At 38.3% G+C, this 26,890-nt stretch overlaps 1 protein-coding gene across 1 annotated transcript in view; it reads left to right on the forward strand.

Annotated features, from left to right (window-relative positions):
* LOC101172191 (neural-cadherin) overlaps positions 1-26,890 on the forward strand; it is a 131,946-nt gene that overhangs the window by 79,525 nt on the left and 25,531 nt on the right. Inside the window, exons 7-16 of the mRNA XM_011485705.3 lie at positions 226-368; positions 2,848-3,020; positions 3,110-3,278; positions 5,747-5,917; positions 8,050-8,222; positions 8,805-8,972; positions 15,822-16,071; positions 18,460-18,587; positions 18,671-18,857; positions 19,169-19,312. Of these exons, the coding sequence (XP_011484007.1) occupies positions 226-368; positions 2,848-3,020; positions 3,110-3,278; positions 5,747-5,917; positions 8,050-8,222; positions 8,805-8,972; positions 15,822-16,071; positions 18,460-18,587; positions 18,671-18,857; positions 19,169-19,312 (1,706 nt within the window). The remainder of the gene's footprint in view (positions 1-225; positions 369-2,847; positions 3,021-3,109; positions 3,279-5,746; positions 5,918-8,049; positions 8,223-8,804; positions 8,973-15,821; positions 16,072-18,459; positions 18,588-18,670; positions 18,858-19,168; positions 19,313-26,890) is intronic.

Consider the following 26,890-nt stretch of genomic DNA (forward strand, 5'->3'; position numbering starts at 1 on the left):
TAGTTCTTGCTAACTTTGCCATAAGTTTGTGAAATATGTGTTCTATATTTTCCTCTAGTTTCCAGGAATCTTCCACTTTGTGCAGTTGCCTTTATTTACTTTATTTTTCTGACTTTGCTACATATTTTTAGATTTGACTTTAAATTAAGTTATTCGTTATCACTTTTTCACTTCTCCTTTGCCGATAAGGTGAGAGTAATTCCTCCTTCTTGTTTCTTCTGTAAGGTATAAGACCTTCCTAAGTGAGGACGCTGGTCCTGATACGCTGGTCGCCATCGTCCACGCCAACGATCCAGACGGGGATGGCGTTTCTTATGCGATCACCGGTGGAAATGAAGACAGCAACTTCCACTTGGACAACCAGAAGGGTGAGGTTCAGGCAGAAAGTGCCAAGAAATCCTGCTAGAATTTTTGTGTCCTGTCGGGCCTCCTTCAGCTCTGCTTCCATATGGACATGGACAAATGTGAAGACGCTCTTTGTTAGCAGGCAGACATTGTTACACACACACAAACAGTCACTCACACAGCAGCACTCAGATGATTTACATCCACACACGTTTGCTCTGCAAAGGGGCTGTTTCCATAGTAACAAGTATTTGGGGATAAGTGTGGTAACATTAATGAGGCCAGTAAAGCCCCTAGATGACAAATGCATGAATAAAAAAACATGACTACACACACGTTTGTGCACACATGAACTCCAATGTTTCCAGCAGATGTGGTCAGCTCGTTTAACTGTATGTGTGGAGTTTAGGCTTTTGAAAAAGGAAAAAAAAAACACTGTGTTTTAGGACAGAACAAACAATGTAGGATTTGACTGAATTTATAAAAAGTTTTGCATCTTTTTTTTGTTTTTCTTTGTTTTCCTGTTCCAAGAGATGGTGTTTTAACAAACAAGTTTGCTCAAATATTCCCTCAAGGTGGACAGAGTGAAGCGTCCAAGTTTATTCAGTTTACGAGCTGCTGCAGGTTTATTAACTAATCCCAAATATGTAAATCAGGAAGCAGGATGTTGAAATTGCTTTGACTAGAAAAGAAAAGAAAACTAGAAAAACCCAGAACATCAAGAGGAAGATCTGTGTAAAGCTACATGTAAAAGCACAAAGATTTTCTGACAGATAATAAGACTGTGGAGAGAAAACTCTGAGATGAACATGTAATAAAGACATTAACTGTAAAATGTATTGGCTTAAATCAGGGGTCTGCAACCTGCTGCTACAGCCTGTTCTGCCCCTCCATTGTGGCCCTCTGGTTAAAGAAAAAAATGTTTTGGTTTGATAAAGTAAAAAATAAGAAAGCAGTGAAGTAGAAAAGGTAAAGTGAACAAACTAAAACTATATTCAACTCATTACTGAACCAATTGAAGGAAGTATTACAAAACCAAAGAATAAAACTGGAGGTCAGAAAGCACACCTGATTATAAGGCAGATTTTCTATTTTTTAACAAATAAAAAGATTTAAGTGCACGTTACAGTTTGGAAAATACGATAAGGGTCACTTAATTACACAGATTAATTTTCTGGTAGTTAGATTTTTAAAATTCTGGCTGAAATGCGCTACAATGGTAAAATACATTTTTTTTGTATTTCATATTTATAAATAGGCTATTTTTTTCTTTGTGTTTGTTTAATTTTTGCAAAAAAATGTTCATTTTTATTTAGGACTTTGTGGCTCCTACTGGGTTGTGATCTGTAACAAAAATTGACGAAGTGTTGAGGGGCCCTGGTCTAAAACAAATTCTTATCCTGCCACTGTGAGGGGCTTTTCGTGGTTTTTCCTTTTTTTAATATATACTTTTTGTATTATTGAAGGATGTAAACCTATTCCATTTAAAAAAAGAGGGACTTTAGGTTATGGCTAAGTTGATGTTCTCCTAAAATTAGGTTTCAGGAAAAGATTTTTCAAAAAAAGAGAGGATCTTAGTGACATTGTCACACTTGCATGTTTGTTTTTGTACTTGTTTTCAGATTGTGTCACTTTATCACCCATCATGTAACGCTCCACTGCTCTGATACACACAAATAAAACAGAAATAAATGTGAACATTTGCACATAAATGATACATTAAGACTTTGTCTCACACACACTTGTGCGCACTCAAGCAGCAGATGGCCTTTGGCTTGCTCCGCTGTTCTGCTTTGTCACTTCAAAGCGTCGTGAAGTATTTTCATGTAGATGTGATCGCACCCTCTGAGCCTCCGAGTCTATATTCATGTTTCTACCAAAGCTGCTTATTTGTGAGTTTGTTTGTTTGCTCTGTTGCTCTGTTATGTTAATGTGGAAGTGTTTGTTGGAGCAGAAAATGGCATTTGTTTTAGGCCCGCGTTGGGATAATGCAGGTGTTTTTGCTGCGTGAGGCTGACAGCCGGTGCTGTTGGCGACTCACAAAGCAGGAAACATCACAGCACGCCGTTTCATCTGCAAGTTTTCATCCACATGTCAGATGTTATTTATGCTCACCCGGGTGGTTGCCATTGCGGGTGATGAGTGGAGGTTGTCACATCATCTTTTTTTGCTCTGCTTTTAAACTGTGACAATACAACGGATCTACATTTCTGTTTTTAAACATGATGATTACTCAAGGGGAGTTAAGAAAATTGTAAAATGACATACAAAATAACCGTCTGTGTCTGTGATTTTTAAAGTTATTTAGAAAAAGTGGCATCTGGTAATTATGAAGTATAGAAATAATCCATATACGTTAGTTGATGTACAGTTTTTATTGTATTTCTCTGTAAGGCACTCCATGATAGTGACTCCAATAGTGCAGCTGTAAAAACTGCGAAGACTAAGCAAAACTATACATGAGCAAAAATGTAAAAAGTACTTCTATACTTTTGTGTACAGGCATCATTAAGCTGCGACGAAGTCCACCTCCGAGGTTGAGGGGGCCGCAGTACGTTCTCAACATCACCGCCACTGATGATAATGCGTCTGGTGGGCCGTTCCCACTCAGCAGCTCCGCACAGGTCATTGTTGGAATCAACGACATCAACAACAACAAGCCTGTGTTTGAGGAGGTGACAGAAATCACCCACTATTATTCTGAGCTAAATGAAAGCTCTCTTGCCCACGTTCGTTGTTGTGACTGCGGTATTTGTGCTCTCAGTGTCAAGACTACAGTTTGAATGCAGCTGTGCTGGAGAACCAGCCGCCGGGGACGTTTGTCCTGAGAGTTCAGGCCCGTGACGCTGACATGGGGCTTAACGGAGAGGTCAAATACGGCATCATGCACCGGGACGGTGTGTCGTCTGGGTTTGACATCAATCCTGACTCTGGTGAGCTCTCATTTAATGTAATGATGATTGGTGTCAAAACCAATCTGGGTATTACTATCAAAATGTATAAATGATTTAGCTAAGAATTTTTTTTTGTATTTAACTTTGAGTAACCAAAAATGTTCTGGGCAAGAGGAAGCAGCTGATAAAAGTTTTGAAATAAATACGCCAAGCTTTTTATTTGGTATGTCCACTTTACACATCGTAACAATTTGGTTAAGCTGCAAAAAGCATTCATTTAAAACATCAGCATCTATAAATAATCAGGTAAAGCCTTTCTTGGCAAAGGAGTTCCTTTAGTTGTTTCAAGAAAGGTTTAAGGGAAAAACCAAACAATCTCCTTTGACAACAAAATTGTTGGCAAGGACATACAGCTTTATGCCTTAGTCTAAACTGCCCTTACGGGTGGATACAGCCTGTCCAAGAGCGAAAACAGGCAAGCACAAAAGATAGAAAGACCGCACGATGAGCAGTAATCTTCATGCACGTTTTTTTTCTACAGGCATGCTCTATTGAATAGGTCGTGGCGAACACTTTAACAACAAGTAAGGGTAGGTAAGGATAAAATAGGCGTGACGCAGGCGAGTTGTACGGATTTTTCTTTTTTTCAACCCCCCAAACCCTGTGCACTCCGAAAGGCGCCTGTTAGTGCTGTTTATTGTGATAAGTGGGGGCTCCTTGCGTGCAGCGTGACTGATAGAAATAGGAAAATTAGGCAAACAGAGCGGTTTGTGTGGGCCTCTTACGGGCACTTGCATATCACGTATACACCCCATGCGTGCAGCATTTGCACGGTCAGTAAAGAGCCAGCCAGCATGCGCACCTCAATGACAACTACAGTGCATGTAACTTACAAAGATACACTTACCACACGCACGACAATGGTATGTTCCATCTTGAATGACGTCCCTTTAGGCGGCCAAACAAGTCTCAAGGGAATTACAAGACAAACCTTTGCTCCCTTTAAGAAGCAGCCACTCCTGTCTAGGACCCTCCACAGGCCAGAACCACCCAAAAACCTGCAACACCTGTACAAGTCAACATCTGTACAGGTGCATGTGACTGAGGCATCTAGAGTCTTTGGTCTAGATTCTAGACCCAAAAAAGGACAGAGCTTTCACAAATAAAACTAAATAAATCGAAACATATATTAAAATACAACAGTAGATATGTATTGTATTGCTCCTTAATATTACCATATTTTACCTACTGTAAAGAAATTTGGGGGAATAATTGTATGAGCTCACTAAATCCTCTCTTTTTACTTCAAAAACGAGCCATCGGAAATGTTCATAAAGCCGGATGTCTTGATCATACAAACAATTTATTTTATCAATCTAGACTTTTAAACCTGTATGACCTTGTGGATTTTTACACTATTCAACTTTTATACAGACTCAATGGGAAATCGTTACCATTTAATATCCAAAAACAGTTTTTTTAGAAAACGAAGTTGGCTGCAAACTGAGGGGATCTAGGAACTTCAAGATCAAACTGGTAAGAACCACAAAGAAAAGTTTCTGTGTGTCGGTGTGTGGCACTAAACTTTGGAACGGGTTCAGTAATGAGCTCAAACAATGTTCAAATATTCAAGAAAATGTATAAAGAAACTCTGAGTTCACAATCAGATCAGAGGAGTAAAGGGTCAACAGGTGTTCAAATAATTCCAAATACATGTGTAAACATGATTGTGGTGAAATAATCAAAGCTCTTTTACTTACAATCAATGAGTATTAAATTGTGTAATGTGCAATAATGATTACTGAAATGTTTAAATTACAATCAATAAGCTATTGATTTTCTTTACTTGATCTGCAATGTGTAGCAATAATTACTGGTTTATTGTGATAATGTGTTCTAATAATCGATGATTGCTACATAATGGTCACCCTTACTGTTTACTGAAATCATGAATGAATGTTTTCTGCAGATAAATCAATACTAGGTACTAGATTTTGTTACTTGAAAAGAATCTATCGGATCAGAACCGGATTAGAAAAACTTTAAAACTATAAAATGAATTAACTCAGTAGGGGTGGAATTATGTAAATTCGCTTCTTCCCACTCCTTTTCAAGCAATAAATCAAACTCTACTTGACTTTAGTTAATGATCACTGTATTTAATTAAGCAAATGTGATTAAGTGTCTTTTTTGTTTTGTTTTATTTTTTTGTGTTTTTAATCTCTTGCATTTCAACATTTCTGTAATGGGTTTAATAAATATGTGGACATTTTTTTATTGCTTCGACTATAATACTTGAAATAAATCAATAAATCAAATCAAATCAAACAAATCAAAACTAGCCTGAAAACAACAGAAATACGTTTTTTGCCAGGAATGTCTTTGCAGCGAATTCAGGTCACAGATTAGAATAATCAATGTTGCATTTTTTTTAATCCATGTTACAAGTCTAGCCCTAGTCTCACACAGAACAAGCAGGTCTAATACTAACACTGCTCTTTTTCTAGGTGTGATCACAACAGCGGTGAGTTTTGACAGAGAGCGCCAAAGGGAGTTCACTCTGTCTGTGACTGCCACCGATCAGGCCGAGGAGCCACTCATCGGGATCTGCCAGATCACAGTCCTGATTCTGGATCAGAACGATAACGACCCAAAGTTTGAAAACAGTCGCTATCAATGTAAGTACATCTAACAACAGACTCCGACGTCCCCGTTTGTGTGTCAGCATCAGCCTGAATGTTGGAACAGGTGGAGTGGAAACTGAGTCTTTGTTGTCACTGCCGTGTACAAATCTGCATCCTTGTAATCCTGGATAGCTTTTAAGATTGATAAAATATTCGCTGCAGAACCCCTGAGGGCCTGTGCTTGTTTACCATGTGCTCTAATATGTGTTTTGATGAACATAGCGTCAGAAGTTCTCCTTGTACGATTAGTGAAACTCACAGTTTCTCATTAAGTATTAAAAGGGCAGATTGAAATGTTTCTGGGACATGCATTCATTTACTGCTGCTTAGTACATGTATGTGTTGTTAGAAGGGGGTTCCCTTTGAGAAACCTCCTCTCGGTGAGCCTGCTTGTTATTCATCTTCTAGTCTTTATCCACATAAAACAGTGTACAAAGGTTTGGGGCTTTGGGGACAGCATGATAAGCAGCTTGTTGGTGTTTTCTCTTTACTTTCTATTAGCTTTAACATTATGCAGAATTTCCCTCTTCTGCAGAGGAGACTGTTTACTGTGTAGTAGAAGAATGCCTTCAGGCAGCAAAAAACAAATTGCTGTTGCCTGTGAACATGAAAGTAATTTAAATTTAGTGGGCACTTAAAATGCTGTGGAAAACTTTTGGTATTTCGCAGAGAACAAAACGGAAATGTCACCAGCCAGCTCCAGATTTGAGTTCTTAGCTGAGAAAGGGCCAGCAAACTCCTTGTAATATTTCTGAGGTTCTGAGACCTCATAGGTTCTAAACGCCATGTAAAAAGCCAAAAATAAAAACATTTTTTAAAAAAAATGTACCAGTCACAATCCAGCTGGGATGAACACATGAACAAAAGACATAAACAGCAAATATATTCTCCGTTGCATATCCCAATGGTTTTTATATTAGAATTGCACCTGTGTGCGTATTTAGGAGAGTGGCAGAGTGGCAGTAGTTTATTAGAAATTCACCACAGAGTGGTGGGCAACCCCTCTTCCCATCACCCATAACTAAGCTTTTCGTTTACATTCTCTCCTCTTAGTTTACAGCCCCTCACAACCCCAACTTAACATTAACGGAGCAATAAAAATGGTGAACAATATTGAAGCTATCAAGCTGAACAGTTCTGAGCCAGATGCCAGCTCAGCAGAGGAAAACGAAGTTGTACATGGATCTAGTCGTCTGCGAGTGGATGTAACGGAATGGAGCCAAGCAGAGCGATCGTAGCATACCTGTTGTACTCATTACGTAAAAAATTATCCTAACCCTCTTTTTCAAATGACATTTTTTCATCTGCTCCAGATTCACAACAATTTGATAAGAATAAAACTCGGATTTCTTAATTTTGTTAATATTGTCCTTCATCTTCAGGAAAATGCCTCAAGAACATGTTAAAAACACCAAAAACGCAATTTTCATTAGAGTGGGGCTTTAATCTTTAATATTCTTTGTTTTAACCCTGGATAACTCACTGGGTCAAATATGACTATTATTTTATTTTAGTTTAGTTTAGTTTATTTCTATTTTTTTTTCACTTTATTCTTTTACCTTTTTTTGGCTGCTCCTTTTTTCTGCTATCCAAAATTAACAAACAAACATTACAAAATGGTTCTTGGGTTCTCCAAGGCTAAAATAATTATAGACACAGCACTATCTGCAGTGACTGCTCAGTTGATTTAGCTCAGTTATAGCAGAAATACATTCATACCAACATGGTGCTTTAAATGCAGGATAATAGAGGAGAAGGCATCCTGCAGTCCGCTTGTTTCTGTGTTTTAAACATCAGCGACATTTGCCCCAGTCAGCAGGTTGTATTCATAAATTTAAAAAATGCATCTGTTGACTTTGCAAAGTGAGATCCAGAAATGACAAAATGAGATGACAACCTGCTGACACATCACAGCCCTGTGTTCCCATTATTATAATATCTGCTTACTATCACAAAGCATTATGGAGCTGCTGTCAAACTGAGCAATAAAGGCTTTTTTTTTTTTTTTTTTTTGCTGGAGTCAAATTAAAACTAACATACTAAACTGTTTTGTTGTAAAATTTTGTTCATGAGCATTTTCATGAACAAAATGTGTCTCTGATGGTCAATCTCATTGTTGCTCTTAGACTTCCTGAGAGAGGACACTCCAGTTGGAACCAGTTTCCTGCGAGCGGCAGCACATGACGACGACCAGGGGAGCAACGCTGCCATCACCTACTCGCTCACCAACCAGAAACCGGCTTACTTGCACATTAACCCCAGCACTGGCTGGATTTATGTCAACCACCCCATCTCACAGGTTAGAAACACAGGAAATAAACAAAAATAGAAATAAAAAGAAAAATAAAACAGCACCTGTATTTTATTAATGATTTTTTTCAGCTTAAATAAGCATGTTCCTGTGAGGTGCTCATCCATCTTCCATTGATTTTGTTTATCCTTTTGTCACCCATCTCTCCATTTTTTCAGTAAATGTATTAATTAGAATGACCAAAAGAATCCAAAATGCACAAACAATGCAACAACATAATACATTTAGCTCAAATGTAGGGTTAATTTTTTGTTTCATTTTTTAAGATTATTAATGTCAGAAGTGGATCTTAGTGCACAGAATAGCTCACAGTGTGCTCTTTGTATCAGCTTGCCGTGTGACAGTGTGTAAGGGGGTCCTCAGATCTCCCACATTTCTTCTTCGGATCTGTGGGACCCATATATTTTCCTTCATAGCTTTCCTGTATTGTAATTACTTTAACACAGTATTGCAGATTTTCTCGAATGTGGAAAAATCTCAGGGTAAACGTTGGAGAACCTTTCAGTGAAAATATTGATGAAGGTTCTCATTCAGCATGTCTGATAAAAGCGAATGTGCATCTCGCTGCAGACATCCAGGATCAGCCAGCAGATCGTGGCGTCAGATGGAGGCAACCGCAGCAGCTCTGTGGATCTGACGGTCATCATCACCAACGTCCACAACCAGCCCCCACACTGGGAGCAGTCCGAGTACTGGATCACAGTGCCGGAAAACACCATGCGAGACGCTAAGATACTGGTGAGCGATGAGGATGGTGATGAAGCTTTCAGATGAAGGGTAAAGTACAATTACATAAGTTAATCATTTGCCTGAAGCAAACTGGAAATCTTCAGAGAGCTGCTAAAGAGCTTTATGGGTTTAAAGGGAAATTGTCCATCCTTCAGGGTTTTTTTTATATCTCCACACAAACTCAAATTGAATATTTTTTGAAGATTTAGCAAGAACTCTTTACTTTTGGTTCTAAGGTTTTATTATTCATAACTAAATTTCTTTGAGAAACTTAAGAAATGCAGTTTAATCTGTTTTTAGAATTTGAGCAAAATGATTCTTATTGAAAATCTGCTATTTTTTGTCATTCAAAACTCAAGGGTCCCATATATATGTATTAGAAATATTAGCAAATGACAAATTAACGAAAATAAATCGGCAAAGAGAAAGTTCTTTTCATATTTTAAGACCTGACATTATTTTCAGCTGCTTTGCATATGCAAGCCAACACCTCACTTTAGCGCTCCTTTTTCTTCAGTTCAGTGATTTCCCCAGTTAGGGAAAATGTTGAGAACCCTACTCCAAGATTTTTTACTTTTAGTTGAAGTTGAGGCAGAGCCTGGTCCAGTGGTTAGGTAGTTTGCTCATTTTAGGGGGGCAAAGTTATCACACGTTTTCTTTTAAGACGCATAAATAAAACTTTCCTAATAGAAACTTTACCTCGATCTGTAAATAAAAAACATAAAAAATGTAGAATTCACAAAACATCACAGAGCTCAAATCTGATATTGATGAATTGTCTGCATGGGAAACAGTGTGCAGCATCACTTGTTGCTGAATATTCTAACCAAGGTCTGCTTTGGTACCATGAACATGAGAAATTGTGTTTCTTTCTAAAGAAACATTGTGCTGTAAATCTTTGAGGAGCACCTGCTTGTTTATCGTGGTCATCTGAACCCGACAAGTGAATCAAAGTGCTGCTGCTGCGCTACCATACAGCGGGGGCCACACAGAAGCAGCAGAGTGGAGAGGCGGTGTTGATAAACTCGTCACCTCAGTGGTTGGCTGCACTTGCCTCTCCGATGCTAAAGTCGTTTCAGTAGTTAAATTACTGTTTGTTTATTCTGTACTCACTTTTAGTCAAGTCAATAATAATATCAAGTACAAAACTGAAATGATACGTAGCGCCTGTTCTAGGGGGACATGAATGGTACATGGGCGGGCCGGAGGGGCTGGGCACCAGGACTGTGTTGAGTCGTTCACCCTGAGGAACTGTTGGCTTCACTTCATGATCTCCTCCCTAAATCTGCAAAAGTGATTGTGTGGCTCCTTTCCTCTGCGAGAAAAAAACAAAACAAAAGAAAGGTTTTCTCTAAAACTCAACCCTATGATCTTTAAATGGAGCTCTAAAACTGACATGGCTGGCAAAGAAGTAGAGGTGTAAAAAAGAAGGTGTTTAAATCCATTTGCCCTCCTGCAGCAGTGGAAGAGCTCTCTCTTCGTTTACCTCTTTCTCCACGGCTGTACAGAACACCCCGAGGAGGTTGAAAACTCTTTCTTCCTTTTCATCTCTCCCCACCACCACCACTCCTCCATTCCTCCCTCTTTCATTCTCTCTCCGTGTCAGCATGTTTAGCCCAAGACTTCCAAACATTTTCTGCCAAGCAAACAACAAACCTGCCCGAAGTCTGTCTCACCTGACTCACTGACTTCTTTAAGACCTCTGGTGATATTCTTTTCCTCTTTTGATCCCTCTATCCTTATTTTCTTTTTTTTTCCTGAGCCGTTGGTTGGTTTAGAAGGTGGAGGAGTTTTTCTCCCTCCAGCTGCTTGATTTCATGGAGGTTAGTCAGTTTTCAAATTGTTGCAGGGTGTGTGTGCTTCTTTTAGACCCAACATTTTCGCAGCAAAAAAGCTCAGAAAATCCCGGTGATGATGATGATGATGGTGGCGGTAATGGTGATTGGAGGCTGTTCCGCCCACAGCTCCATCTGTCAGAGATGATTGAGGAGAGGCAGAAAATTACACCTGCTGTCGGAGCGTCACAATGGACTCTCATCACCTCAGAAAAGCAGACGTTTAATTACTGTGTTTAACCTGACAGAGACCGCGCAGTAGGAGGGAGAGGATGTGGGAGGAGGGGGGACTCGAACGCAAAAGGACTTAACAGTTTGTTGATTTTTGCCTATATGGGAAATGTACCAAGCAAGAGAAGATTTAGGAAAGGTAAACGCAGTAAAGTAACCAGCACTCTGCTCAACTCTCAAGAAACTGTTTTTTATAAGTTCTTTTAAGTTTTAGAAACTTTTTAAACATGAAACCATCGCTTAAACCATCATATTTAATCCTTAGTAGTCTCTGCACTTACGTTTGTCAATCACTTTGTTTTTTTACAATGACGAAGGAATTACGATGGCCCATTTTTTAATTCAAAATTTCTTGAATAAATCCTTGGAACAGCATTTACAGTATAGAAGGTTTGCTTTGGTTCTTTTTAGAAATTTTTTCACTTCATTCTGACCTAGTTGTTGATTTGTTTTTGGTAGATATATTTTTATTAAATCTATACACATTTTATCTTTAAACAAAAACAGTTTGATATTTACTATTTTGGTTTTTGCAGTGAAAAAAATGAAAAAATAAACCACTTGGATTTGAGTTTTTGGTGTAGTTTCCAGTTTAATGTGGAATTATTGTGTAATATAAAGAAAATTATCCGTGAAAAATAAATAGGCTGGTGTTTTCCTAAGATGATGGATATCAAACATTTCCACAAAAACTGTTAGTAAAGTAAATTGGCCCTGGACTACTGAGGATTTAAAAAAAAATCTTTAGATAAAGTGTCAAAAACTTATAAGCATCCATTTTGTACCTACTTGCATTTTTTGTCTCAAAGCTTATTTTATAAGATTTAAAAATGTCTTAGAAAATAGAGCACCATGTTCATTTTGTAGACTAATCTGTCATCCATCTATATGACCATCTTCAGAACCCACTTTAGCCCAGGGGGCTACTGGAGCTAACCCAGCTTCTTTTGGGTGATGGCGTTTGCGGGGTACACCCTGAACAGGTCGTCAGTCTGCTGAAGGACCACAGACTCACATGAACATCTAGGGGCCAATATAGAGACACCAATTGACCTACATGGAGCATGTATTTGGACTGTTGGAGGAGAAAACCCACAGATGTATGAGGAGAACTTGCAGACTCCAAACAGAAAGGTCCAAGCTGGGGTTCAAACCAGGATCTCCTCGCTGTCAGCATCAAGCATTACACCAGCATGGAGCCCATTAATGTGTCAAAAACATTTCTTTGAGTTAAAGCATCCTGAAATGAAGAAATGGATTTACAATGTTGACTAAATGTGCCGCTCACAGGCTCTCACACAAGACTTTCATCTTGAATCCAGTTCTTCACATTTAGGCTAAATAGATTATTATGTATAATTTACCTAAACCTATTGAAGAAGCGCTGTGAGAGCTAGTGTGTTTCCTCCTCCTGCTTCTTCGTCTCCTCTGCTGTGTTAATTACGCTGAGGATGAACTGTTGTTTTAAATTTAGCTGCCTTAATAAGGTCTGTTAATCACATTGTTAACGAGGCAGTGGGAGGGAGACGCTGCAGAGGCAGGAGCTGATGTTTGTTACATTTCCATATCAATGAGCTGGAGTTTTCTCCTGCTCCTGCTGTAACTGTCTCCTCAGCAGCAGATTCCTCCTGTTGTCCTCCATTCTGTTGAAGTTTTACATGATTGCCAGACACTTTTCCTTTACTTGGGTGGCAACGTAGGACTTTGTCAGTTAGTGTTTTTTTTTATTGTTTTATTCTCAAACATACAGGCCGCTTTTTATTTTATATTTGACATAAGAATTGCAACTTTCAAGAGGTTTTCCAATGCTGTCAGTGGTATGTGTTGTTGGCTCTCAGTTTTTTCCAATTTCTTAAATGTTCTTTATAATTAGGGATATGTTGACTCTACAATAACTAATATGAACAGCACATGTATTAAAGGGTGTTTGCTAAATACCCACACTGATCCTTTTTTGATCTACTGTAAAAGCATTCCAAGTGGTCTTAATGATGACTATGCTGCTTTTAGCTAAAATTAAAAAGTCTGTCATTTTCTAGGACATAGTTTCTGCAGAGCGGCAGTAGTTCATTAAAACTACTGCCGCTCTGCAGTAGTTCCCGGCCCTCTTCCCCTCCCCATGGTTGAGAGCTTTCCGTTCACATACTCTCCTGCTACCTTAAAACCTTTCCCAATGTTACATTACTTGTGCAACAAAAATTGCAAGCAATATTGGAGCTATCCAGCCGTACAGTATTTGAGCCAGATGCCAGCTCAGACAAGGAAAACAAAGACATACATGGATCTATATGTGTACAAGTGGATGCATCAGAACCGAGCAGAGCAGGGAACTTGTGGTCCAACCGGCGTATTTTCTAAAGTATTTTTCCGTCTGCTCAGGATTCATAACAGTTTAAAAAAAGAAATACTCAGTAATACATTGCTAAGCTTGATTTTCGTTTTATACATCTCCCCTCCATTCTCATCTTTAAACAAATGCATTTGTTTATCTTCAGTTCTAAAGAGTTTAAGTGAAAAGACTTTTTATGTGTTCTTGAATTTATTTACAGTTTGCGTACAGATAGTGTAAACCCAATATGAACTGAATTGCCCCCCTCTTTCATGTAACCATAAAAGCCATTTCTGTTTAAAATAACTGGAACAACTGGGGTCCCAGTTTGAAGTGAGAAGACAGAACATGGCATCATGGCTCTGCCCCGCAGCAGGAACAGGCAGCAGAGCAGATGGAATCAGTGCTAATGAGAAATCATCTCATTATCTAACACTGCTATTATGTCTCCCATCTTCTCCCACATAGATAAATGCCTTTGGAGTTATGGAAGGAGAGGGACTAGGAGCTAGTACTGGGAGAGATGCATGAACTAATATCAATAGGAAAGTTGTTTTTGGTATTGATTTCTGGTCTTTTTATGGTGTTCTTGTGGCATTTTTCTCACGATGGAGGACAAATGAAAATTAAGCTCAACATTACATTTCTGAGTATTTCTTTATCTAAGTTGTTTAGAATCATTATAATCATTAGGCGACATTAAAATGCTGCTCAAAAAAAGCTTGTAGTTGTGCCGTATCTACAATCGGCAGACCATAAGCTCCCTGCTCTATTCTGAGGCATACTTGTAGACGACTAGATCCATGCGTGTCTTTGTTTTCCTTGTCCGAGGTGGGATTTGGCTCAAACTGTACGGCTGGACAGCTCTTAGCTGTTCCGCCTGCAACACAGAGGCAAGTTTTCTTTAAACTCCTGCCACTCTGCAGAAACTATGTCCTAGAAAATAATACAGTTTGTTTTGTTTTTTGGCTAAAAGCACCATAATCTTAACGCTCAGATCAAAAGATGATCGGAGGGGATAATTGAGGCATAGCCACATTAGAATGATATTTATTAATTCTATCAATTCTATCCCTCACTAAGGGGCTCTCCGTGTTCTTGGTCAAGGAGTTGGCTTGCACTGGTCATTGTCCAGCATGATCTGAGGTCACATTGACAAATGTCCAAGTGTCCGACTGGCATATGGCAGCAATAAAGGAACACTTTCACTTACAACCCATAATCCCATATTCATTCTGTGGGTGTGTGTCTGTGTGGCTGCAAGACTGTTCTTGGCTTTTGTCTTTAAAATACGGCCCTTACAACATTTCCAGGAACAGATTGTATTTGTCATGGATGAGTGATGCCAATTCAATACAGTAGAGAGAGAAGATCTGAACAATAAACACACACATGTGCGTGTGCAGACACTCTATAACATTAGTATTTAAGCTTTTGTTATTCTGAACCAGCAGAAGCAGCTGTTGTGTTGGTTCATGTCCAGTTCGAGAAAGATTACACAACCTGATCACACATTTCTGATTGACTGAAATAATAAATCTCACAAAGAAATGAATCAACAAAGCAGAAAGAGACACCATTTTAGGCGTTCTGGTGGAGTACTTGAAGTTTCTCCTCATGTGGTTCACTTCCATAGAAGGACAAAACTTTTTCTTTCCCTGATAAAAGACTACATTCTTCAAAAGATGGCTGTTTACTTTGTAGAGTGTTTTTTTTTCGAGTCAAACTTCTATTTCATCCTGCTCTTGCTTCCTGAAATTGTGGCAAAAAAGAGATGATTTATCCGTCTCCTTACAACAGCTGCGTGAAATGTTTTTTTTTTGGAAGGAACATGGGATTGTGTCCAATAGTGGGTAAAGAATAATGAATCTGAAAGAGTACCTGACCAGTACCAGAACTGGAAGATATTGGTCTTCACTCTGCTAAATAGTCGCTTTGTATTTTTTTTTCTTTTTATTATGACAATATTGCTTTATTTATATAGGTTTACTACAATGCAGTTTGGTCACATACATTTGATCTTACATCCATATTTGATTGATATGCCTGACGATTATTTTGAGGACCAATCTTGTTTTAATGGATCACCCTGGAATTTTTACAGTCTGCAAGACCCTTCGCGCTACTGCCCAACTATGTAGCCACAAGGGGGCTGAGTCTGAGTCTCCCTGTGCCGGTCCCCAGGCTGGATAAAATTCAGGGTTGTGTAAGGAAGGGCATCCGGCATAAAAATCTGTGCCAAACTGCCTGTGGAGATTAGTGAAAGCGGATTCGCTGTGGCAACCCTTGATGGGATGTGCCGAAAAGTGAACAACAACAACCTGGAATTTAATAATCTGGAGACATGGTGAATGTTAAGACTCAGATGTTTTTAATACGTAAAAATAGTCAATACAACAAACCTAGAAACCCGTTTTTGAATAGTTTTACATGCATTTTAAAACAACTGGTTTCTCTCATCAGACCATCAAGGCAACGTCTCCCCTCGGTGACCCACGTGTGACCTACAACCTGGAGGAAGGCCAGGTTCCGGAAACCAACATGCCGGTGCGCTTCTACATCAAACCTAACCGAGCGGATGGGTCGGCATCTATCCTGGTTGCTGAGAACCTGGACTACGAGACAACCAGCTTCTTTATTCTAAGAGTACGGGTGCAAAACGTTGCTGCAGTACCACTGGCTTCCTTCACCACAGTCTACATCAATGTGACGGGTAAGACAGAGGAATTGCTAAGTGTTTTGTATTCAATGTCCTGTTAAAAGGTTTGTCAAAACTTTTGGTTCTGAACAAGTATAAGCCTGTACACCACTAAATCAAAGACTTGACAGAATATTCTTTTCTTTTTTTTGGGGGGGGGGGGGGGGGGGGGGGGGATAAGATGTTTTTATCGCCCTTTGATGGAATCAAGAAAAATTGGAATTTCATTTTTCTATGATATATAGGTTTTATCAATTATACACTGGGGATTTGATAAGTGTGTGTCAACAAGTTGAAGATGCAAAAATATTGACATTAGTGTTCAGGAAAAACTCATCTTATTTACCAACTGTCTCAAATTTTATCCACAGATGTTTATCAAGGTCCAGCTGTATTATAAAGAATTAATTATCAACTATTGTCTTTCAATGCAGCAAGTAGGTATTTAGAAAAAAAATAATAGATAAGTTATTCTCACCATAAAGTTTTAAAAATTAGCTAAATCTTTCCCACCAAAAGTATTTTTAAAATTTTACAGAAGCAACCATTTTTAAAATAAGCAGATAAAGCTCTATTACTGCCCCTAGTGGAATAATGATTCACTAAAGGGTGGAAAATGGGGGGGGGGGGGGTCTTCCAGAATTGGAGGGCATTTGAGCTTCAAAATTCATGAAAAGTAAACCCTCACTTTTTTGGTTTTCTGCTACATATTCATCAATAACATGTAAACTGTCAAAGGCTTGAACACCTCAGCTAAAAGATCAATTGTGCATTTTTTATTATATTGTATATTTGATTATTACAAAACTTGGTGCAACCCAGTTACCACCTTTCGCATGCAACAGGATTGCAAATCTGCACAAATATTAGTTTTCGCTCAGAAGTAGACACTAGCAGTTTAGCTAGCTGTAACTGATGGCCAAGAGGACAAACGTACTTATTTAAATAACATTTTAACAATAGTCTTTTTATGATTAAAAGTCTTGCAGGGCTGAATGGGGTATAGTGAAACATTCAATCTAGGCTGAAAATGTTGTAGAATATGAGTAATAGAAGCGAGCTTTACCTATTCTTTTAGAAAACTGATGATGTCAAGCCCAGCAGATCATGTGATTCTCTGCTAGATTCTCCTTTTATCGTACGTAAAAGGTTATGGTAACAGGGATGGGTGCATGTTGTGGGACACACGTCCCATGGATAATAACAATAATTATTGGAAATATTTTGCTTATTAAGACAATTGTTCCCACATTTCCAAAAGTTAATAAAACAGTAAATACCAAAATAATACTTTAATTCTATTTTTAATCATTTTAAATAGCTTTTTAGGGGATACTCCAGACTCATTTAGTATCTTTAAAACTCTTTTCAAGCATTCTTTTCTCTTAGTTTTTGTAGAGTTGGTCTCAAGACAAGTAGATTTACTTAGAAACTGCTTTTTATTTTGTATGTTGTATTTAAAATTTGATGGTTGGACATAAAATGCAAGAGTGCAAGAGTTTATACAGTGGGTGTTTAAGGAAAGTTTTGATCATGCTAACGAGATCTCAGCAATGCATGTATGAAATATGATGCGAAGGTTATGTAAGTTGAAAGTTAGTATTTAAATACTCTGAGGTGTCAGATGACACATGAATTAAAACTCATCGTTTATAATCAAGCTTGAAGAGATAGTTATATGATATGTATATTATGTCGCTCCAACCCCCATGATAACCACAAGTGTTCATAAATGATCCCAAATGAAAGAAGAAATCAGTTATTTTATCCTAAGGATTTAAAAAAACACAATTACCATTACGATGGAAAATAAACGAGCCCCTCTAATGAACTGACCATTTAAAAATGTGTTTTTTGTAAAAGAAACAATTTAACCGGAGTATCAAAGATAAAGAAGCCATCAACAGAAACAATCATAACGAGCAAAAACTATAAAAGAGACAAAGTAATGAGGTGTAGCTCATTACTGTCCATCTCTGAAAGTAAAAAAACAACAAAGAAATGGATGAAAACATTTGGGGTAATGGTTTATACTCTGAGTTACCTCGTCTTTTACACAGTCATTTCCCAAACAGCATCTGCAGGAAGGTGAAGTGAGGAACAGAGCGGACACTTCCTGATTTAGACTGGCTTTGAACAAACCCACACTGTAATTGGCTTAGCAGAGCTTGAAAGTGAGCTGACAAGCTACTTTGTGGGCTCTTCAGGGTGTTTGGAGGATAATTCCACACTAATAACTCATTTTATTAGAAAGTGTAGATACAGTCCAACTTCATTTTCTAACCAATTGCACACCAAAGACTTTTTTTTTATTGTTAACTACTCTCTCGTTTGAACGTGCACTTTTGATCCTTTATTGATCACTTTCCTCACCGTTTTACTTTTCGTCTTTTCTGTCTTCAGATGTCAACGACAATGTTCCTTTCTTCCTGTCATCCACCTATGAGGCCACAGTTCCTGAAGGAGCTCAGGTTGGCACTTCCGTGGCTCAGGTTTCAGCCACAGACCTGGACTCCGGTCTGCATGGGATGGTATGGAGTAGCCACTTTAAAGCTTGGTGCAAATCCATTCCATCTTTTCCTCTTTTTCCAATTTCTATGTCTACTCTCCGCAGATTCACTATACCATCCTGAAAGACGAGAGCGGAGATTCCCAGTTCTTCAGCATCGACTCAGCCAGTGGAGTCATTGTCACTCGTGCCTCTTTTGACCGCGAGCAGAAGGCTTCGTACCTCATCGAGGTTCAGTCGCAAGATAGTTCCGAGTCAGCACGACCAGGGCAGCAGGGCCAGCCAAACACAGGTACAGTTTTAGGGATCCACTGGGCCTTTTGGCAGTAAACAATATGACTGCTGCAGGATTAACAGGTGAAATCTGAAAATCTCTCCATCTGTAAAAACATCATGAACAGAGTTCTGGAGTACTTTGTTTTACTCTAAAACTTACTCTCATTTTAAAATTTGGTGATACAAGTGGAACAACTGAAGCGCTAATTTAAAAGATTTTGTGATTAAAAAGTTGAACGTTTGAATCAAACAGTTTTTGATAATGGTGCAGAGTTGTGATGTCATCAGAGTAAAGTTTAAGCTGGTCTTTGCCCCGCCTCCACACAGACACAGCATACGTTAGGATCTTCATCACGGACGTAAACGACAACGCCCCGGCGTTTGCCCAGCCCGTGTATGAGGTGAGCGTGGAGGAAGACAAGGAGGTCGGATTCATCCTAATCACCGTCACGGCAAATGATGAAGATGAAGGTCAGTTATGCAAACTCTTTTTTATTTTCTGTTATTTTCTTTAATTGGATTTGATGCTTTTCTTAAAAAACTGATTACGCTTTTTTAAGTCTGACCTTGAGATGAGGCTAGTCTCAGAAAATTGACTTTTTTTTTTCTTTGTGTGTTTTATTCTGTTTTCTTCTCAAATTATTATTTGCTGTAATGTTTCATCTTACATCTACAAGTGACTCTCCAACCTTATTCTATTATAAGTTTTTCATTTGTCTTCCTCTATATTGTTTATTTTTGTTTTTAATCTTTTTAAGCGAGATGACTCCCTTGTTGCTCTTATCAGATTGCTGTAAATAAGATAATAGATGTATTCATTGCAACTTGATGTTATATTACTTTTTGCTCTTATTAGATTGTAATTGAGACCTAAAGGTTTCAGAAAATGGACTTTCTTTGTCTTATTGGTTCTTTTATTTTTGCACAATTCTTTTGTTTTCTGGAGTTTCTCCTGTCCTCAGTTCTTACCTCATTTCCTCACGGTCTCTCCTTCCTGCTCCTCTTTGCTCCTCTCCTCCCTCTTCTTCGCTCGCTGTCACGGCTCGTTAGCGAGTGCTGCTGCTCCCTTGAGGTCGGCAGTTTTGATGTTTGTCTCTTTGTTTGTGTCCCTCGTTCGTCTTCCTCCTCCGCTCAAAACCAATAAGCAGCAGGAGCTAAAAAAAATAAAAATCAAAAATATCAGAGGAAAAGAAACAAACAAGCGTCTCTTTCTCCGTTTCTGTTCCGTTCATAATGGCAGCTGTTTTTTGTTGTTGGCTCCAAGTCTCTCAGGTTTTATTTTTTTCAGAGTTAGACACAATGTGTGGTGATAAATAGCAGCAGTGGCTGCAAACACACAAATCAGTCCAAGTTTACAATAACAGCATATAATCTCAAGAAAGACAATGTAATGTCAATGATACTAAAAAAATAATAGAAGTAACAACATTTCTTATTCATCTATTGACAATATTTAGAAACTAAAGTTTAGTTTTTGTTTAGTTAAAGTACTTTATTGAAATTGTTTAACTTTTGAGGGCTAAAGCAGCTGTGTGAAAGGATTATTTTCTATTCACATCAAAACTCTTTTTTAAGCAGTGTGTTCTTTAAATCTATTTTTTTTCCTTCCAAAAGAAACATTTTTGATTATTTGGGAGTTTATTTTTTACCAAGTGATAAAGGAGTGAATGACAAATAATTAAAATAGCAAACAAAGGAATGAAAATATAAAATGGAAACTTAATACTATATAAAAAATGTATTTTACTATAAAGAGCAAAAACAAGAAGAAACATTTAAGTGTCTGAATTGTAAAAAAAAAAAAAAAAAAAAAAAAAATGTATGCTGAGAACGCCCTACCTTGTTTTTTATCTTTTATTTTGCCTTTTTTCTACTGATAGTTGTCAGTGTAGGAGCCAATATGCAGGAGACCAAGCTTGGTGACAGAAACTAAAACATTTAATAAATACCTGAAAACGACAAACTGAAAGCCAGAGACTTAAATACACTGAGGCTAATTAACATATATGAAGACAGCTGTTGATGATTTGCAATCTAAACCTGGTGTGACGGACAGAAGCAAAACAGTAAAGAGAACATGACCAAAAACTAGTGATGGAGAAACCAAAGACTTCTGAACCACTGAACCAAAAGGAGTCAATTTGTATTGAAATGGTTCAGGATTGTGAAGCATTTGACACACTGAAACTAATGACATCTATAGACCAGACTAGAAAACTGCATTAGAATGAAAAAAAAGAGGCCATGCTGTTATGAGACACATTATGTGTGTGAAATCATGTGCAGCAATATATTATTCTCACAATCTGTTTCATAAATAATCACAAGGTAGTTGTCACATAGTGACATTTTTTCATCAGAAAAATGATTTGCTAAATTGTGTTTTATATGTTGACGACACTTCTTTATATTTATCAGGAGATAATCTGGAAAAGCTTCTTTCAGACATAACAAAAGAATTAACCACAATCAAACAATGGTTTGATTCAAACAAACTGTCTTTAAATAAAAATAAAACCAAGTACATTACATTTGGCTATAGAAGACTGGAAAATATTTCTGAGTTAAAAATTGAGGATGTTGTTCTTGAAAGAGTAAATGAAATAAAATTTCTTGGAGTCATTTTGAATCATACATTGTCATGGAAACCACACATAACGCATGTTCTCTCTAACTTGTCTTAATTATTAGCCATTCTACATAAAGTCAAGTATTTTTTTAACACAGCTACATTGTATATTCTATATTGTTCCCTCATAATTCCTAATTTGACCTATTGTTTAGAAATCTGGGGGCATAGTTACAAGTCAAACACAAAACCTATTTTTATTCTGCAAAAAAAAGCAATTAGAATTGTAAACCACTCTTCATACAATCAATCCACAAAACAAATATTTTCAAAATTAAGGGCACTTAAATTTTTGGATTTAGTTGATCTTAGTACTGGAATTTTTATGTTTAATGTTAAAAAACAATGTGTACTTGCCAAAATACTGACTTTGTTTGAAATAAAAGTTGATAATTATGATTTTCGGGGTAAAGATATGTTTAAAAAGAAAGTGGTCAGACCTAATGCATTAAGGAATAGTATTTTTGTACAGGGGGTCAACATGTGGAATTTATTATCCGACGATGCAACTCCATCAGTTTCAGAAAATGTATAAATTTAAAAAATATCAAAAATACCTTCTAGAGACTCTGGGGGTTGTGAGGTAATTTTGAGAAGTGTTTGTGTTTGTTTTGTTTTTTGTTTTTCTCCTCTTCCTTTTTCTTTTCTTATTCAAGGTTCTAACAATTTGTAGGTAGATGTGATGTTTGTATTCAGGGTTGGGGAGATAAGCCTTGGCTTCACCCAACACCTTTTTCAGTTAATTTTGTTCAATTTTATGTTTTTTTTTCAATGTTTATGTTGACATTGTTCAGTGTCAATGCTTATGTTGATGTTTTTTTTAAGTTTGTTTGTTTAACATAACCAAAGAAAATATCTCTAAAAAAAATATTTTATGTATAAAATATTGTAAGGCAAAACCTGTTTGCTTGGAAGATTAGCATGTATAAATATAAAATAAAATAGATCTTTAAAATACCAAAATTCATAAAAGAAATAGAACAGTTTACTGCTAAATTAATATGTGGTCCTATCTCCCGATCTGTTACGCTTTTTCAGTAACTTGTTTCATTAATACAACTGAAGAAGAAATGCTGTAATTGGAAAGGCAAGTTTAAATAAATGTTGTGGCTTGATAAGACATCTGGAACAAGGAAAGCAGATAAGGAGACTTGGTGGTGCACAAAAAGGTTCAGAAGTGAGTTAAGGAAAAAGTGGGACTGAGAGAAAAGAACAGACAGAAGTACAGAGAAATGCAGCACAAGGTGAAGAGTATCTGTGATGAAATGAGAGGAACTCAAGAGGAACAGTAACTTTACAGGGAGCAGAAGTGATGCAGGTGGAGGACTTTAAGTTCTAGGGTCAATAGTTTAAGATGTGTGGGAAAGAGGTGAAGAGGTGTGTGCAAACAGGTGGGAAGTGGTGGAAGAAGGTTTCAGGTGTGATATGAAATGAAAAACAATGAAACTAAAGGTGTACAAGATGGTGCTGAAAGGAGCCATGTTGTTGGTTTAGAGACTCTGAGAAAGAGACAGGAGGCAGAGCTGGATACGTTGACGTTCTCTTTGGGAGTGTTCGGGATGGATAGGATGAATCCATCAGAGAAATAGATGTTTCGGAGATCAGGGAAGCAGATTGAGATGGTTTGGACACATTGAGAGGGGCGATGGTCATGTTAAGGCTAAGGTTGGAGCTACAAGGAAGGAACCCTGGGGGAAGAGCATGGAGGAGGTTCATGGATGTGGTTAAGAAGGACAAGAGGGTGGTTGGTGTGACTAAGAAGGATGAAGAGGAGAGGGTTAGATGGAGGCAGGTGGTTTGCTGTGGCAACCTCAGAAAGGTAGAGCAGCCAAAAGACAAAGAAGAAAATGACAAAAAAAAAAAATTATTTGAAACATTAAGAATAATCCAGTCTTTTCACATGAAATACTAGTTTCATTAAACTTAAGTCTGAGCTTTCTTTATCCTTTTGTTTCTCCTAAGTGCATTTGTTGCTGGAAATGTCTCAGTTTAGTAACCATTCCCCTGAGACTAATCCCTGTGAGGTTCAGAAAGACGCTGAACATGGGATTAAATGATGCTAAGATGGGAGAGACCTGCTGATTCCCTCTCTGATGCTTTTTGTGTGTTTGTGTGTGTGTTGCCTGGGACACTGTTGTAATTAGTAAACAACCTTCAACTCTGCAGCCCTTGGGATTTCAGAGACTGGAATGAGGAGAGACATCCATCTTAGCTCACCCCCCCCACCCCCCCGAACCTTCCAAACTGCAGAAAGGTGGGGGGTATGAGTGGGATTAACTAAAACTGAGGATCTGATCTCTGCTGAGTCAGCTCTCATGTGTGTAAAAAAAGATTTTCAAAGCTGTTAAATCCTGAGCTGATATTTCTGTCACACACACAAGATAGACGTAGGTCTGTTAAAATGACGGCTTAGTTCAGCTTGAACATGAGAATTAGAGCAAGATCAACTAAATGTAAGTATTCGAGGGAATGAATTACATATTTTGTAAAAACCCATCACACTTCGATCATGCTCTATTTTAAAAACAATCCCAGTGGTCTGTTCGTAATGAGGACTAAGTTTTAAGCAGGATCGCAGGTACAGAGCAACCCCACTCCCCCATCACACAGGGAGCGTGTGGGCTGTCCATTGTATTTCCTATGTCTCAAATACGCTCTTTTTTAAAAGGCATTTTTTTAGTCTACTACTTATTTACAACCAATTGAATAAAGAAATATGCAAAAATGCTGTTTTGAGCCCAATTTTCTTTATATATACCCTTCATCATCAGAAAAATGCCACAAGAACATGTTTAAAACACCAAAAGACACAACTTTCATCGCAGTGGGTCTTTCAGAGCAGTATTGAGTCATTGCAGTTTTTGTGACGGAACCTGTTTTATGTCTTTTTTGGAAGGTTTCAGGATGTCAACTGATGTAAAAAAAGCCCCAGATACTGAAAGGCTCCTCAAATGTCGCTGATTCTAAAGAGTTAAAGCTGCCATCTGAGAGTAGACGAGCTGTAAACTGTACTGAAGGTTACGTCCTCTGGAGCGGCGACAGTCACCTCGGCTTCAGCTGGGGGTGTGTTGAACATTATGACCACAGCTGACAGGTGCTGAAGGACCGGTGACCTTCCACCCAACTGCAAAGTATCAGCCCAACAGACCAATTACAAGAGAAACCCACGCATTCAAAGATGATTGCAAAGTTCTGCATTCGTTTCAGGGCCCAAAAAGGTGGAGGGGAATGTGAGAGGTGGGTTAAGATTACTACACCTCCTGTCTGGCCTTAAAGCTGATTAAAGCCTGCAGCTTTTGTCACTGGTGTGTTGTCTGAATCCATTCGGTCGTGCTGGAAGAAAATTTGCAGAACTAGGAGTATTTGGTAATGAGATCAAGAGGCTTTTTTTTTTCAAATCTGCTGAGTCTGGTCCTTGAGTTAAGAGTCGCCTTTGGGTTTAGTGAACATGCGCAAGCCCTGCAGTGAGCGATACCGCTGAATGTGTGAGCGGCCAGTCACATATCAGAGGTGATGCTGCTGCTGCTGCTGCTGGATCTGGCGTGCCCAGATTGCTAGTTTTAATCCAAACATATTCCAGTCAGAATGAGTAACATGTCTGATAAATAATTTAAAACCTGTCAGCCAAGTTCAGTCTGCATCCCCACGTCAAAGCCCCTCTTTCTGCAGCACACCTTTTAGATATGATGGGGTACTCGAGCGCTCGGCACTCTGCTTGTTTCTGCGCCACACGGCTTGCCAGAAAGCTATCCCGCCTTCAATGTAGGCTCTGAATTAATTCCCGCTTGGTGGGAATTTAGCATGATCTCTCCCAAAGGAAAGCTCAGTAGGAGTGCAAGTGCAATTAGGTCACAGCCCAGGCAATAAACATTAATGTTATCCATGATATGCATGACTAAAGCTCTCTGTGTCAGCATGTGAGGGTCTGCAAGGTAAAAAGAAATCTGCAGAGTGGCTGCATTCTTGCCTTATTTACTGTAAATTGCTAAAATGTTCTCTAAAGAAAATAACACAAAGAAAAATATTTTTTGCATTAGTTTAAAATACATTAAAGAACAATCTAACGTTTAAAGGAGGGCTTTTCGCACCTGTACGGTCCTAAATTGCTTTTTATTTTATTTACACTGAAGCCCAACCTCATCAACTTGGTGACCGAGAACAAATCAGAAGCTACTGTTACGGTTGGAGCCAACTCATTTTGCTCAAGGCTGCATGGAGGTGGAGCCTTTACTCCGTTTTACATTAGAGGGGCATCGTCCCCAATCCATCATAGACTCACACAGTGTGACAAACAATCATGCACACACACTCCTAATTTAATGCAGATTCCATTCAAACCCAAAAATATCGCTCAGAGGAAAATTTAAAAAGAAGTTATTTGGGCTTTTTGAGGAAACTGGAGCACATGAAGAAAAAACAAGCAAACGTTTCACTGCAGACAAGCTTTTTAGTTTTGAACCTATGAAAACTTTTTACAACCATCAAGCAAGCAACAGAAAAAGGGTTAAGCTTAAAAAAATTCCTCAAAGAAGAATAATTTCTATGTCTAAAGAAACTATTCAATTTACATTTAAAAGCAAACTTTTTAAAACTGTGTCGTTTTCTAGGACATAGTCACTTCTGAGTTGTGGGCGGGTCCGTTGGCGTGGAGCAAGCCCGCCACCCCTTACCCATAACTGAGCTATCTGTTTACACACTCTCTCTTGCTAGCTAACATTACCAGTGCAGCAAAAATGTTGAGCAATATGTCAGCCGTCCAACTGTACAGTTTTAAGCTAGATGCCAGCTCAGACGGGGAAAACAAAGATGTGAATAAATCAAGTTGCCTACCAGTGGATGCATCAGAATGGAGTGGAGCAGGGAGTTTGTGGTCCACTCAGCTGATTTTTTATGTCACAAATAACCTCTTCGTCTGCATCTGATTTACAACAATTGGAAAAAAAAGAAATAATCATCATAAGATAAATGCCACAAGAACGTGTTAAAAACATCAAAAGCATGATTTTCATTGGAGTGGGTCTTTAATGATTAATTAGAATTAATTGGAAATTAAAATCTTGGAAATTCAGTAACTCTTTATAAATATGGCTAAAATCACATAGGAGAACCATTAACATTCTCTATTTAATGCTCAAACAGGCCACTGCAGTAATTCATGAGAAGGAAAACCTGTAGCTGTGAGCCTTTTTGGAAGCCGCTGTTCTATTAACATTGTCGTTTCTGCAGTGGACCCCTACCCTAGTCATTAAAACTGCAGGATTTCTTTCAGCTATTTAAGGCATCAACATGTGAACATGAGACTAACTTCCCTCAGTAATAAGTTGAGTCCTTCAGAGTGATGACCTGCAGTCGATGCTCAGGGACAACCGTACCTTCAGGTCTATCTCATGAGGAGCAGAGATCTGACCTTAATCTCAATT

The sequence above is a fragment of the Oryzias latipes genome, chromosome 16 (genome assembly GCF_002234675.1).
Source record: "Oryzias latipes chromosome 16, ASM223467v1".
Lineage (NCBI taxonomy): Eukaryota > Metazoa > Chordata > Actinopteri > Beloniformes > Adrianichthyidae > Oryzias > Oryzias latipes.